This window comes from Ursus americanus, chromosome 13 (genome assembly GCF_024610735.1).
Source record: "Ursus americanus isolate L20-20 chromosome 13, mUrsAme1.1.p, whole genome shotgun sequence".
NCBI lineage: Eukaryota > Metazoa > Chordata > Mammalia > Carnivora > Ursidae > Ursus > Ursus americanus.
In genome coordinates, this window is record NC_142139.1 from 13,544,089 (window position 1) to 13,560,215 (window position 16,127).

At 43.4% G+C, this 16,127-nt stretch overlaps 1 protein-coding gene across 3 annotated transcripts in view; it reads right to left on the bottom strand.

The window, feature by feature from the left end:
* Positions 1-16,127, bottom strand: part of PDE5A (phosphodiesterase 5A) — a 141,439-nt gene that overhangs the window by 11,785 nt on the left and 113,527 nt on the right. For all 3 annotated transcript variants that reach the window (XM_045799065.2, XM_045799067.2, XM_045799066.2), the window contains exons 15-18: positions 8,474-8,561; positions 4,065-4,165; positions 2,221-2,298; positions 142-205 (exon numbers count right to left, since the gene is read on the bottom strand). In XM_045799065.2, coding sequence (XP_045655021.1) covers positions 142-205; positions 2,221-2,298; positions 4,065-4,165; positions 8,474-8,561 — 331 coding nt within the window. The remainder of the gene's footprint in view (positions 1-141; positions 206-2,220; positions 2,299-4,064; positions 4,166-8,473; positions 8,562-16,127) is intronic.

Genomic DNA, 16,127 nt, shown 5'->3' on the forward strand with positions numbered 1-16,127 from the left:
TTATGTCCAATTATCTGCTTTTTATACCACTTAAAAACTAGATAAAAAGTTCCACAAATACTTCCGAGGCTACCTTTAGAATACAGACTTTTCTTACTTTGACTTTTTAGTCCCTGCTTTTACTGTCAGCAAGCAACATACCCGTTGTTGAATAGGCCAGGGTTTGGTAATGGCAGAGAGATCACAAGCTGTCATCAGCATCGCTCTGTTAAGGGAAAAAGAAGCCCAATGCTATGAGTTACTTTTTATGCAATTATATACTCTCAGTAAATAGTTAACTGGTAAAAAGGTTAAATTAAAGTCCCCTAAGCTATGAAGACGGCAGCTTATAAAGACTAAAGAAACCGAAACAATTTCTACGGAAGTGTGGCTGATTCAATGACAGCAGAGTGTCACTGTTTTGGTTGCCCACACAACTGCTGGAATTTGCCCTAAAACTGCCTCATTTAGCTCCAGATTGGCACAGGGAGAGAAATTACTAAATTACAAAAACTCGCGTGCTATTACTATTTTTTTCACCTTGGTATTCCATTCTCAGTGATAGTAAGATCAAAACACATTGGTTACTAATAATTAGCCATTAAAGGATAACATCAGATACCCTATTGATAGAATCCCCAGGAGAGCAAGAATTACGTCGAGTCATCCTAATGCTGAACTCAGCACATGTAGTGACTTCTAGGTGAAAAGCTCTGACTTACAAACAGTATCTGCCAGAGAAAGAGGGAAATGAGAGGACAATGTCTGTCTTTCTGTTGGTGAGAGCAGTGAGAACCCTGCTGGACTCGGGCGTCGATGGCAAGGTGCTCTAGAACTCAACAGCGTAGCTACCGTGTGACAGCGCCTCTGTGCTTGGCGCAGTGTTTTCCCGGGTTGGACCCAGGTGCCTGTGTGTAATAATTTTGTCTGAAGGAACAGGCAGAAAGGCCATCACTGTAACATAGAAACACTTGTGGTGAGGGACTGTATCCCTCGTCCCTGCAGGAAACCCAACCTAAAAGCACGTTCTCCTTAAGTGTGTAAGGCACAAAGTGCGTTTCTGCTGCGCCTCGACCTCTTCCACCAACTCCTGGAGAAGCAAGCACACCAGAGATATTTTTAATCACCGTGTAAACCCATTGTCATGAAGGACGTCGAGGCTTGCCAGTATAAACTGCCTGCCCCAAAGAAGACCGTGCCCCTCGGTGAGCTTCTCTAGAATCTGAAAACATGAGTGCGCACGGCGACACTGAGCTCTGGGACCGTCAGGACTTCTCCGCAAGCAGTCCCTCGGGTAGGACGCAGGACGGAGCATCGGGGCCAGGCGCAGACTTGGAACTGCGGTTGGATTTCTTTTTTGTTATTGGGATAAACTGTTCACTAACTACAGGAGCATGTCTATACTTTTCTTTTTTGTTTTTTGTTTTAAAGATTTTTATTTTTAAGTAATCTCTACACCCAACGTGGGGCTTGAACTTACAACCCCGGGATCAAGAGTCCTGCTCTACCCGCTGAGCCAGCCAGGCGCCCCCACAGGTCTCTGCTTTTCGAAGGCACTGTTATGAGACACATTCTGAGGCTATGAAGTCAAGCATGATTATGAAGAACAGAACAGACAGCCGGGTATGTGTGTGTTGTTTCCTTAAAATTTGCATCTTCGTTTGCATGCTAAGTAGTAGCGATCCATTTAAAGAACAGCACTCTCCTTGGTGTTCTGAGTCCTTCTTTTCTTTATGACTGACGGGAACACTAACCGCGAAGGGATGCTATCTGCAGCTGGGGGGGACGGGGGGGGGGGGGACGGGGGGGACGGGGGGGGGACAGGGGGACAGGGGAGGGAAATGGAAATCTTGACGCTCTGATCGTGCTACTCCGTCATCACTCAAAAGAAGTAAATACTTCACAACCACCTTCTTGCTCCCACAGTCTTTGGGAGGCTATTTTCAGTTATTCCGTTACGAAGAACTGGGCACATGAGCGAGGAGACCTTATAGCTTTGCACTGATATTCTACCATATTGTAAAGGTCCTTCTAGGACAAAGGAGTGATTTATTCCCTTGCATTGGCAAATGCATTTCTTTTCAAATAAATATTCATATTCAGCCCTTTATACAACACTCTCGAGAATTCTAACAGCCTCTAAGATCATCACATTGTAACAAATAATTGCAATAAAATCTGACAGTGATAACATTAGCTGGGTAGCAACACTTCAGCTTTAAGGACAGTAACCCTACTTACAAAAACAACTCTTTGTGATGAGGATCTTCCAAGTTGAATTGATTTTTTTTTATAAGTTCAAAAAATTCTCCTCGTCTCCTTGAAAATAAAGAAAAATATTTGGTAGTTATGATGAGTCCCCAGGCTCTTATTTCTTTGGTTCACAAAGACTCATAGAGTAAATTTCTTTGGAAAAAAAATCTCTAATAGTTTTTTCCCATCTTAGAATCCAATATAGAAATCATCATTTAAAAAGCTAAAAATATCTCACTTTTCTCCCTTCTACATTTTCTTTGGGTAAAATGGATTACTTTTAAATTTAAATTATTTTAAAATGGTTAACTACAGATCACAAATAATGGTAATTTCAATTCTGAAACATGAGTTTCAGAAAATGAAACAATAGGAGTTAAAAATTTGATGCCAAGAATGACTTAAGAAATTTTAAGTGTATGGCATAATCAGATCTATATAGCTTCAGTTTAATTTCACTTATCTTACACATTATGGTATAGGGTAGAAAATGTTCGTAGTAATTACTCTACGTCACTATAAAGTGGCAAAGGCCTTCTGAAGCAAAGACCAAGTGAAGTGTACTCTAATATTCACTCAGTGTAGAGTGAATACCTCCTATGTGCCCAGCGCCGTTAAGCATCTTGGGAAGTTATAAAGCATGAGTCCTTTTGACAGTATTTGAAATCTAGTTGGAGACACAAAACAAACATAAGAAAAACGTATAAAACAAAATTGACTGTATGTGATTTGAGTACCAAAAATGAAAAACAGGTTTCATAAGGGTTCAGAGGTGAGACCCGTGTGTCTTGGAAAGGCTGGGAAGTCTTTGTGGTTACAGATACTTTTAAATTCTTGGTAATCTGATAATCTTTATTCTGCAATCATTTTAAATAAACTGAAATTTGCTGCGTTTTCTTTTATCCTCATTAACTTCAAAGTGTTCCAAAATCCAATGATGTGGACCCTTTAGGATGTGGTTACTCTCAGATGTACAAGAGTGGGTATCTGGCATGTGTTTCTCTGTGTCTACTGTGTTTGTGTTTACTTCTCATCTGAGTGGTTAAAGCCCTGGATGTGAATCGTTGTGCAGAGGGAGACAGGGTTGTTTGTGCTTCAGGGGAACCCCATGAGTGTGACCACCAGACTCCCCTCACTCCTACACGTGCAGCAAAGATCTCAGTCTGCGTGTGGGAAACTAATGCCAAGGGCAGCAAAGGCTTTCCCGTATTTAGAAAGGCAGTTTAATTATGGGCAAATGCATACACACGTGACAAATACTCCTCTAATGTACACTTTAATTTTTGAGTCCATAGCTTCACTAATTAAAGTTCTACATTAATACTCTTCTGCCAGAATCAAATAAAAAGAAACAAGATTTACTCGTCTGACACTTGGCTCCTTTTCCTGCCCACCTAGGCTTAGATGACCGTATGAAGGAACCGTAACGTGGTCAGAAGCTGGGGGAGTGAAGGAAAGGAGGACAAGTAAATGGGCTATATAACCTTTAGGTTGCACAGCCTAGCTTGGAATGACCTTGGGATGGTTATCTACCGTGTGCAGAGCTTCAGAGACATAGTAGTAGATCGACAGCTCAAATAACTCCATATTCTGTAACTTCTAGCATTAGGGGATATAAGTCAAGTAGAGTAGACTGTTATAGCTTTTATATAGTAGACTTTTCTAGCTTCCTTTAAGAAACTGCTCCATAGTTTGAAAAACAAGACATTTGACTTACTTGCCAGGACATTTGTCTTTATAATCTAAAAATTTCCCAACGTGCATTTTAAAAGTTTGAAACAATGCAAACACTTCCAAGACCTATTCATCTCAGAATATTTCTTAAAACTTACTTAATGTACAGTGCTAGGTCTGTAGCTAAAATAGCTTGCTTGATCATTTTCAACGTGGTCTTATATTCTTCAATGGAGAGGCCACTGAGAATCTGATTGCCCTTTATAAAAAAGAAAACCATCATTAGCACTCCACCTGGAGAAGCTGCTGACAAGAACAAAATCTGAAGACACAGTGACATATCTTAAACACACACCTAGTGTTCTGAACTCATGAATACAGAGGACACCTGCTTACTTAGAGTAAATGCCACGAAAGGATGTTTGGCCTCTGCGCTCCCACCCCTACCACCTCGTTCGATAAGAAAAGACAGCTTCATAATGGTGCATCTACCTACGCGTGCATGTTTTTCCAAATCTTATACTCCTTGGGCCTTAGTCCAGGCCTAAAATCTAATAACTATATATCCTTGTCCTTTGGGCAGGTTAATTGTTACAATACAACAGCACGAGAAACCTTTGAAAAATCAAAGCCATTATTAATGGACATGAGGAACGGAGCAGTGAAACTTTTAAACAATTGATTATTAAAGAAATCAGTTCTCTGTGGTTTTTGTAATAAATCAAAAACATTTTTTGGTGCAAATTTATATAATTTAACTTAACCTCGAGAACAGCGTGTATTCTTTAGGAACACGCCAATATGGATGCGTACAAGGCATGAACCAAAGGCGTGCTTACTGGTGATAAAAAGCAAGCATGGGTTGAAATGCCTGTAAGAAATATTGAAAAGGTGCCTAATCCAGGGGTAAATAATGGAAAATTTTTGCTATATAACCATTTTTTAAATTTCTTGTCTGTAATTTAAAGCATAGTGGTTCTCTCATCTTGAACTATGGAAAACATTCCTTGGGTACTCAGCATATACTCAAAATAATATCTGTCAATTAAGTCAGATGTGCTTCCTAAATCTCAGGTCCAAGAAAAAAACCCAGAGGTGTAAGAATAAGACCTGGAGACAAAGGATTTGTTCTGAAGACAGGGAAACTGCTGAGTGCAGGCGGCCAGGGCCAAAACACTGGTTCGAGAGTAACTAGATGCCGACATGTGTGGCGTGTATCTAATTAATGAATCTGATTGTAACCATACACATTGTTTATATATATATATATATACACACACACACACACACACACACACACACACACACACATATGTATATATATATATATATATATTTAAGATTTTATTTATTATTTGACAGAGAGAGAGAGAATGACAGTGAGAGAGGGAACACGAGCAGGGGGAGTGGGAGAGGGAGAAGCAGGCCTCCCGCTAAGCAGGGAGCCTGATGCAAGGCTCCATCCCAGGACCCTGGGATCATGACCTGAGCCAAAGGCAGATGCTTAACCACTGAGCCACCCAGGCGCCCCTACACATTGTTTTCAAATATGAAATCATTTTAGATTCTAGGCCAGAAAGAAAACTATTTAGAAAACAACTCCTGATACTTGTATTTATTTTAAAATAAAACAACTTCAAATAGAAAAGGAAATATCTTTCCTATTTTTATTTTCCCTTCCAAAAACAGAGACTGTAAATTCTTATGTTTTGGTGCTTACAAAGTCAAAATATATACGTGGTCTTATAATTTGAGGCTGGCCATTTATACAACTGAATATCTTGTAAGTAATAACATATTACTTAGTAAATTATGTTATTTAATAACATGGGTACCTTTGATAGGGATACTGTTAAATATGCTTTAGAAAAAGGTTAGCATATTTTCTTTCTTTAAGACTGAACAGAATATTAAATGAAAGTTTAATATTTTTAAATGAGGCACATAGATAGCAAATCCCAAGGAAAATACAGATGTTTCTACTAGCACACAATATATGATTCCTGGAAAGTCTCCATTCTGAAACACTACACACCAAAAACGACATGGTTTGTGGGACAAATAGTGCTGGGGCAGATCACATGGAACCCGTGCGACTTTATAACCAGAGCACAAAGCAGATTGAAGGCTGGTGCAGCTGGAGGTAACCTGGACGGCCCAGGCTGGCCAGTCCGGAGGCCCTCTGCGAACAGTCAAGACACACAAAACAGGGGAGTGGAAAGGCTGGTGTGCGGGGGCCGGAGACAGCGCGGATGGGACTGGATCACGGAGGCAGCGGGGCTGCTTAGGCGGGCACTGGAGGAAAAGCAACCGCCCACGAGCCTAAAGAGAGCGTTCAAAGCAAGGGAGCCCTCCTCGGGGGCAAGGGACCACTTTCAACATTCTTTGAAATAGGACAGAAAGGGTTCATGAACAAAAGCCAAGGGGCGGGATTTTTTTCTTTCTTGCTGAAGGTCAAAATTCAACTCCCCTAATTCTGGTACCTTACCCAAGAATGTGTGTAGGAAATACAACTTGAACACTGATGCTAACGTCATTCAAGCACCAATCACATGAGAATTAATTCATATTAAACAATCATATACGTTAGCAGTCTGTATGACAATCTGTATGCTGGTTGTGTAACTAACTCTTAACCCCTTGCCCGCAGTGAGATGTTTAGGGAGAGGTGAGATCGTGTTCCCCGTCACCTCAAGTAAGAGAGGAGCATGAAGTCCCTACCTATGTCTCCTGTGGTGTAGTGGCTGTGGGAGGGGCCACAGTGGTCTCGTGTCTAATTCCTGTCTGGAAAATCGAAAAGGCAAGACACAGGCTAACTAGCTGCTCTGAAAAAAACAAAACAAGACAAAAACTAGCTGCTCTGACTTCAGCAGCAAAGGAGAGGTTACTACTATATGGGATGGCTGGCATGCTCCGAGTTTTGGAGGCAGGGGGTTGCCTTCCGCCCTTTTTCAAGAGGACCTCAAAGAAGGCTAAAGAACCTTAGTAAGAAAGGAGCCCAGAGTGAGCAATCCGATTTTCAGGAGCTTAGGAAGGAGCCATAAATAAAGTAGCAGAGATGGTCATTCATATTCAAGAAACATCTGGTAGAAAAACCCCACAAGGAGGACGCCTGGCAGGGACCACGAACTTACCCACAAGAAAATAACTTGGTTTAAACACCTACCAGGTACAAAGAGCGAGACACTCCTAACAGTACCAGTCTATTGAGAATGTTCTTGCTCCTTTTCTTACCTATTTCCTCTCCCTACTCTGGAGGGGTAGGAAACCACATGGGCGTTTAGGAATGAGGAAGAATTTAGAAAAAAACACAAGGTAGGCATGAAAGAAGCCAACCAGAGCAGGAAGGGGAGAACCTGAAACTTTAAACCAAATCTAGAAGCCAGACTGTTACACAGGACTGAACATTTTGGTTTCTAGATTGAGACCTGTATACTATATTCTGGAACTTAAGGTAATTAGAAGGCTTTTACTTAAAAAGAATGACCAGAAACCGGGGTGCCTGGGTGGTTCAGTCGGTTAAGCATCTGCCTTTGACTCAGGTCATGATCCCGGGGTCCTGGATCAAGCCCCATAACAGGCTCCCTGCTCGGTGGGGCGTCTGCTTCTCCCTCTGCCCCGTACCCCACTCATGTTCTCTCTCTCTCTCTCAAATAAATAAATAAAATCTTTAAAAAAAAAAAAAACTTCTCTCCCTCTGGCCCTCTCCACTCGCTCTCTCTCTCTCACTCTCTCTCTAAAAAAAAAAAAAAGAAAGAAAAAAGAATGACCAGACACGTTACGGGCCTCCCAAGTTTTGCTCTAGGTCTCAGAGAAGAACTAGTCCCAGTGAACAAGCATAAAAAGATGGAGGTAAAATTGCTTCAAGATTATATACCGTGTATTGTGTTTGTTCCACATAATAGTTACAAACTTTCACTTTTTTCTGATTATAAAGGTAATACATGCATATAGCAGATAGTGTAAATAATGAACCAATTAAAATGAGAACATAAAAAGGATTATAACATAAGTGGACAAAGACACCCTCTGTTAATGTTTTGGTGTACGTTATTTTATTTCCCTTCACATAAATTTATCTAGCGTGGCATATCATAGGCTTTTTTTACACTGATAAATATTCATTTAACCAAACTGTTGAATAGCTCTATTCCTTAACATCACAGTTTGTGAGTGGTCAGAAGATTCAATAAAAAGAGGAACAGGCATGGTTTTGTGAAAGCAAACCTTTGAGAGCTGTATAAAACACTTCATTTGACAAAAAAAAAAAAAAAGAATTAACTGCGAGCCACAAAATACTAGTTTTGTTTGTTTGTTTCTAGTTTGCAAAACCAAACAGACGTGAGCAACCAGATATCCTTTATCAGGCAACATTTAGACAGTCTTGGCTGTCTGGAGAAGCGAGGCTGGGAAGATCTCAAATGTTTTGGCTTTGCCTTCCTTACCCAAAAAGGAATAAAGCATGCTCAAGAATTTATGATGCTGGGAATAAATCCAAAACTTAAAAATAAAACTGAATTTATAAAGCTCTCGTTTAAAATTCCCCAACCATAAAGTAGGTACTTACTGGACTATTAAGGATCATCAGGCACTGGTCAAAATGGTGGTGCTCCATGATTGAATGGCAGTAGAGCTGAGCGAGGGGGTGCTCACTTCTGAAAAACATTTTGTTGAAGAGAGAAAAACAGCTTAAAAAATCATCCATTTCCCCCATATGTCAGTTTATTAGTGTCTCCTTACTGCTGGTTAAAAAAGAGGCTACTGCACAAAATTAACCAAACTAACAATTTTCTCTCCTTTTGCTGAGGAGAAGAGTGAGTTAATCTCCGGGGAATACAGAGTCAAGCTGTTTTCAAATACCAGTGTAATTAGCGCCAGGTCAAAGTCTGAGCAATTTCACTGCTTTTAATATTGACAAAATAGTAGAAGGAATAAGGACGAAGGACTAATTCCCCTAAACATGAAAAAAAAAATCTCTGAAATACTTGTACCAATTATATTTTTCAATTTCAAAACTGCGATGAATTTAAAATCTGAATCAAACGTCAATGCCAGTCTTTCCTCTGAAAGCAGGCTGAAGGTCTGCGTGTTCACGCGTGCCTACATGCCCGGGAAGGGCGGACTGCGATGGAAGGATCGGCGCGAGCGCTGGAAGGCACGGAAGAGGGGCAGGGTCTGTGCACATCCCCCTTTGAAGGGAGGAAGGAGAGAGCTGATGAGTCAGGGATCCGGGTTATTTCAGGGTACGATATCCCGCGAGCTCGTTAATTTGAACTTGGGGAAAACGTTTGGTGGAGACCATTTGGCTGAGTGAAGGGAGTGGGAAGGATATTCTGCTCAGTTCATTATACGTTAACAGGCAGTCACAAATCATGTTCGAAAGCATGACAAGCACAGTCCTCCGTCTCCTATTTCTCGTGACCCTTCACGTGTGAATATGAAGCACAATTTTCACTCCTTTTTCTTTAAAGGAAAGAGTTCCTGCAAGTCTCTGTTCCTAAAATTTATAGGACAGGGGTTTATGAGTTTGTAAAGTACAACACAAGTGTTGGGTAATATGGCCGATTTGTTATTTCTTTATACTACTATATGAATCAGTAATTTACGTCATCATTTAATTTGAAGATACAGAAGCTGCCCAACACTGAAGGAACAGAACACAGGAAGAAACTGAGTAGCGTAAGAGATGCTTAAGGGAAAACAAAAACAATAAAAGGGAAATAAAGGGAAGAGAACGGGGAATCTCATCTATTCCTGTTTCATCTACCGTTGATACTGCTGACCCCCCAACCTCCATTTTTTGTGCTGTTGCAACCTTTCCCAAGTTAACTCCTGCCCGCCTGTCTTTGCTCCTTCCACGTTTAGTGAGTTGTGTGATGGACAAGAGACGGTGCTTACCATCGGACAACGGGAAGGCAACGGATGGAGTAAAATGAGCAGATTGATAAAAAAAGATAAATTTGCTGGAATCAAAACTAGAGACTGCTGGAGGTTAGGTAGGAGACTACTGGGAAGCTAGCAGTCCCAGTTCTAGTGACGTTGGTACGAGAGAGCCCAGACTAGGGTGACAGAATCCCACATAGAGAGAAGTGGAGTTATCTGAAGGCTATTTAGGAGGTAGGAGCTGGCAATGAATCCTGCTGTGGGGACCTGGCTGGGATGTTCCTGGGGGGAAGTATGCATGCCAAGTGTCTGCCTTGTCATTTACTGACAGAGGGAAACAGGGAGAAGATGATTAGGGATGGGAGGTGAAGGAGGGGAAGATGTCTAGTTGAGCGCTGCATCCGTTGATTTTAAGGTGCCTGAGGTCCACCAAGTGGATATAACCGCCTGTCCTCGGGTCTGGGCTGGAGGGGCAGCCTCGGAACACATCAACGCGCAGATGGGAATAATAATAATCCACACCACGGGAGTGGAGCAGGCGCTGCTGAGTACCGGAGGGCCCGGGGTGCACAGAATGAAGGCCTCCCTCCTGGATTCTGCCTCTACTTTGGCCAGAGCCTTTCCTCCCCGTTCAGACGAGCTATGCTGACATCAGCTTCAACAGGACAACTGCAGCCTTCCCCACGCCCTTCACTTAGATAAGGAAAAGCTTCTAGAATATCTCTTTATTTTCATTTATGTAAAAAATTCAAGGATATTCGTTTAATATCCATTTTGTTCTGCCAGTCGTTAGCGGTTTATACATCTGCTACCTTGTTAGACTGTAACCTCCCGAGCGTGGTCAGATCTGTTTCCCTAATGATAATCATTACCCTTGACTGAGAGCCGCGAACATGTCAGGCACCGGGCTAAGCAGTTTAGAGTTAATTTTTCTTTAATATGGGACATTTCCGTTCTCCACATCAAAATCCTCAGCGCACCTCTGACTCCAGCCACTGGTGCATTGCCGAGTTTTGCGCTCCCTGTGCCATTCCCCAGACTCCCTGCGGGGGTCAGTGAGAGGCACTTGGAGGCCTGGCGCCCCCCAGCGTGAGGCCCTCTCCCCTCCCGCAGCTCTGCCCTCACAGCTGGTGCCCACGGGAGCTCTCTTGCTGCACGCCCGCGGGTCGAGCTGGGGGTACGGAGGAGTTAAAGCCCATGGAGGTCATCTTTTTTTTTTTTTAATGATTTTTTATTATATTATGTTAGTCACCATACAGTACATCCCCGGTTTCCGATGTAAAGTTCATGATTCATTAGTTGTGTATAACACCCAGTGCACCATGCAATACGTGCCCTCCTTACTACCCATCACCAGTCTATCCCATTCCCCCACCCCCCTCCCCTCTGAGGCCCTCAGTTTGTTTCTCAGTCCATATCCCTTTCTTCTCCTACCGATCTTCCTAGTTCTTATGTTCCATAGATGAGAGAAACCATATGATAATTGTCTTTCTCTGCTTGACTTATTTCACTTAGCATTATCCATGGAGGTCATCTTTTGACTAACGGGGGGACAGCCGCCCCTCCCGCTTTGTCCCTGTCCATTTCTGAACAGTTCTGCGTCTCATTTCCTAAGACTTCTCCAAAGCACCTGGCAGGACGGGGCACCAGCGGCCTGTACGGTGGGCGGCTGGTAGCTCCTCCTTCCCTTGGCTTCTCCTTCTTCCCTGTTTCCCACGCGCCGGCCTGCGTTCCTGCTCCCCCTGCTCCCCGGGATCACGCGCACCGCTAAGCCGTGTGCACACCAGCCTTCGCGCACCGCTAAGCCGTGTGCACACCAGCCTTCGCGCACTGCTAAACCGTGTGCACACCAGCCTTCGCAGGCTGTGCGTCCGGGGGTCCCAGGCTGAGGACTCTCTGAAACAGGCATTGCAGACTTTATCCTTTAGACAACCAAGAGTTCAGAGGGATTCTCTGACTTGCTCCGGGTCACTGTAAATGGCAGAGCTGGGATTCAAACACATCCCCGCAGCACGGCCCGCTGGCCCACGACCCCGCGGCACTTGGCGCACGGCCACCGCCCACGGACCAGAAACGCAAGCATGTTTAACATGCGGAGCGCACCTGACATCTTCAGACAGCAGAAAGGGCTGTTTCATATTAGAGAAACTTCTTGGGTTGTGGGACAGATGAATGCAAATTATGTGTGTTTGTCTTTACTTACATTCTAAAAATACGGATTTACAAATCAGTAAAAGGGGGACAAATGCCCCAGGTTTCCTGTTTACAAAAATACTCGTGGACACCCATGTATTCTACATTCCGTTGCTTTTCACTCTTTCAAACACAAGGCTGTGTTGCTTCTTTCTATGAGATCCTGTCGGAGGGACTCACGTAAGCCCCTACTGCCACCGAATTTTATGCCCACACTGAAGTCAATGAGCGGGCTGGACTGTACGCCCTCTTGCATTTTCCTTTTGTCCTGCACTCGTTTGCCCATCTCTGAGAGTAGCTAGGATGCCAGCGCCCAAATGAGAACGACGTTCTAGAAACAGCCTCAGAAATCAATAGAAAATGTAAGCTCTGTTGAGAAAAACAATGCCTGCTACCCCAGTATTCCTTTTTACAGACGCTTAACAGCCGTCCTTGATTCTGCTTCTCCCCAATGTGTTCGGCTCTGAGCCCGGATCGCCTCACTACTCTTCCTAAGCCATGTCAACCCCACTGATTCCTTACTCCCCACTTTCTGTCCAGATCATCACTGCTGTATTTGAGCAGTTGGGGGTTATTTTACCTTCACATTCTCTGTGATCACATTAGATGCCACAGATGTTCAAGCTGATGACTCACTTGGCCTTTTGACCCTGGTTCTTCGACCGCCTTGACCCTGATAGTCTCTCTTCCCGTCAACAGTACTTACGCACCTCTTTGTTGGACAGCTGCTAGGTGCTGCTAGACGCGGTATTTTTGCTGCTGCCTGCTCCATGTCCCACCACAGCACCAAGCAAGATCGTGAATTCCTATATGTCCTTAATACCACCCCCCTTTGAAAATGCTAAAACCAGGGCACCTGGGTGGCTCAGTTGGTTAAGCGCCTGCCTTTGGCTCAGGTCATGATCCCAGGGTCCTGAGATCGAGTCCCGCATCGGGCTCCCTGCTCAGTGGGGAGTCTGCTTCTCTCTCTGCACCTCCCCCTGCTTGTACTCTCTCTCTCTCACTCTCTTTCTCTCAAATATATAAATAAAATCTCAAAAAAAAAAAAAAAAGGAAATGCTTAAAGCTGGAGGGCATTTACTCTGTGCCAGGTACTGCTCCAAGTCCTTTACATTTATTTATACTCCTTAATCCTCGTTAAAACAAAACAAAACAAACTGCAAGACAGATACTGTCATTATTCCATTGCACAGAGAAGGAAATCGAGAGAGGGATGTTACAGGACTCGCTCAAGATCAGATGGGATCACCGTTTGCTTTTGCACCCAGGCATCTGGCTCGAGTTGGCCCTTAAGCACCGCAACCATCATAGCCTAAGAACTACCTGAACGCATGTATATAAAGTACTAAAAAGAGTTCTAATGCCACATGGTAAGGGCCATATTAAGTGTTAACTTCTGTTGTTGTTGTTGTTGTTGTTATTATTATTATTATTATTAGCTAGTGACATTAGGACTCCTTGAACTTATTATTATTATTATTATTAGCTAGTGACATTAGGACTCCTTGAACTTATTATTATTATTATTATTAGCTAGTGACATTAGGACTCCTTGAACTTGCACTTTTTGCATACTGAGACTCCAGTCTCTCAAGCCCTCCATCCTCGTTGGCAATGATCTCATTCCTGGCTAGTGTAGACTCCACCCAGTTGAACTTTACAACTCGTGTTTCCTGTACGTCTCTACTGCCCTGTTGAGGCCCTGAGAGCCTGCTGACCATCTCCTGCCGCCACGCCAGGCCAGGACTCCAGCTCACTGCCGTTCCGCTACTAGAGCGGAGACCAGGGGACAGACCCAGGACAAAGACAGGGTCTGATTATGGTTACCAGGAAATTCTTTCATTTGATTTAACGGGAACTGAATCTTGAAAAAAGAAAGAAAAAAAAAAAACCGTTCCTTTGATCATTTTACCTCTTCTAACTACCATCCTATTTATTATTTTCTCCTCATGGTCAACACTCCTCTCCCTTCTGTCCTTCTCGTCCCTTCCTCCCTAAATACACACACACACACACACACGCACGCACGCACGCACGCACACACTTCCCAGCTCCTCCATTTTCATCAATGGCTCCTTCACTGTTTCAGTTTCTTGGGCCACGAGTCATGATTTCCCCCTTCCTTCATGCATATAAGCACCTGTTGACTATTAAATGGAAAAACATTTCTCCCTCCATCTCTTCCTCTCCGTAGCCAGTATGTGATTGTCACCAAGTACGCGGCTACTGTAACAGCCCCCAGCTGAACTCTGTGCTTCTAATTACTACCCACTGCACCTTGCATCGGACTTCCAGCCTTTCCTTCCTAAACAAGGTCTTTATTGCCCACTGCAACGGCTCCTCGTTTCTTCATTCTACCACACCTCCAGCTCGCTGCTTAGTTTTCTAGCTCTCCCTGCAAGGGGCCTCTAACTTCTCCTTGTTCGTCCTCTTACTCTCCATCCCGAGTCAGTGAGCCTTCGGACTCTGCACAGGCCAGCCATAGTATTCTCACATCCCATGAGCGTGCCCGCCGACCTCGGAGTGTTTCTGGGATATCTTCATCCTCTCTCTTCCCCAAATCCTACCCACTTCTTAGGATCCACTTTGTCTCACGTGGTCCATTAAGACTGAAGATGGACGGCGTGGGTCTTGACCCATCTCCTTCTCTGCTGAAAACGTACAGTCCACATTACTAAACAACTCAGGAATTACTGGGTACTTTCTCATATCGATCACCACTATTTCATGAGACTACAAAAATTACTTAATAACAGGAACCACATTTTATACTTTATAGCTCTCTTTCTGTCTAACAAAGTGCCAGGCCCTAGTAACTGCCCATTAGCCGGCTGCCTACAATGTAGGACACTTTCACTCTATTCTTTATAAAATACCAAACTCGAATCTAACCGAATAAATGCATCCACAGTGTCTTCTCACATTGACCGCAGGCCTACTGCAAGAGGTTTCTCAACATGAGCCGAGTGTCACACTGCGCTTTCTCTAGCAGGTGTCTGTGACATTTTGTCCCCATGACTGCCTGTTTTTAAAATAAGAATTTAATATCTATCTGAAACCACTCTTTGTTTTCCCACCCAAATGGGAGAAGAAAGCCCAGCAGTGAACTCTTCCTCCAAATATTTCACTGGCACCCTTGAAGTACTCCTCATAATGGCAGTTTTCCTGATCAAGGAAGCCATCAAAAGACCGAATAATGGATCAAAACATCGTTTCCTATACATCTTACTTCAATTAATTTTCTGAAAAGATGTTCAAGAAGAATGAATGACAGGAGAAGTTCAGTTTCTAACTTTGCTACCACACGAGTACTTTTCATCTTTTTGATAGATTAGTTTCATTTCTGTGCCTTCTTTGATTATGATGGGTTTCCTCACGTCGTGTTTGAATACTGACGAGGTTGGACACTGTATACCTTTTTACAAGTTAGCTCTTTATATGGGAATGTTTACGGTTCTCTTATTCCCCCAAGAGCTCCCTGGTTAAGAAAATCCTCCTCAAGAATCACTCACTTACCACTAAGGAAAGAAAAAAAAAAAGAAACATCCCTGGAAAATTCTTGGTTTCCTCTCCTCAAACCACAGAGATGTAGGAAGAAATAAAAATCTCTGAAACTCCTTAAACTTTTTTTCTTAAAGTTATTCTTACTTGGTGGAAGTCTGCTTTGTGGTGTGTGTGAAGGCAAGATTCTGCAGTCTATGAATTTTTCCCAGGACTTTTTTTTTTTTGAAGAGAAGATGACGTTTCTCCAGATGTTTTTCCGGGTGATTATTTTTAAATAAACAAAGGAAAAAATAGCTGAGTGTTTTTTCACTCTAAAGCAGGGCAACATGGCATCTGAGAGCCAACCACACGCTAACAGTACGATGTGCAGCTTTGGCTTTGAGGTGCAGAGGCGACACCGCACCGCTGGTGTGGATCGTTCGCTGTGCTCAACCCGCGCTAACCATCTTTTCATGTCCTTGCTCCCCCTGTGTCAACATGGGGCTCCGGAGCACGATCACATGGCGGAGCACAGAGGACAAAGGACAGGGCATCCAGTCTCTTCTCCAAACCGTGTCCTCTTTCAGTTTGGATCGTAAAGAGGAAAGAGCCAGTCTTTGACACCTGGGCAAGGTTTGCAATCTTCTCCCATCACAGGTCAG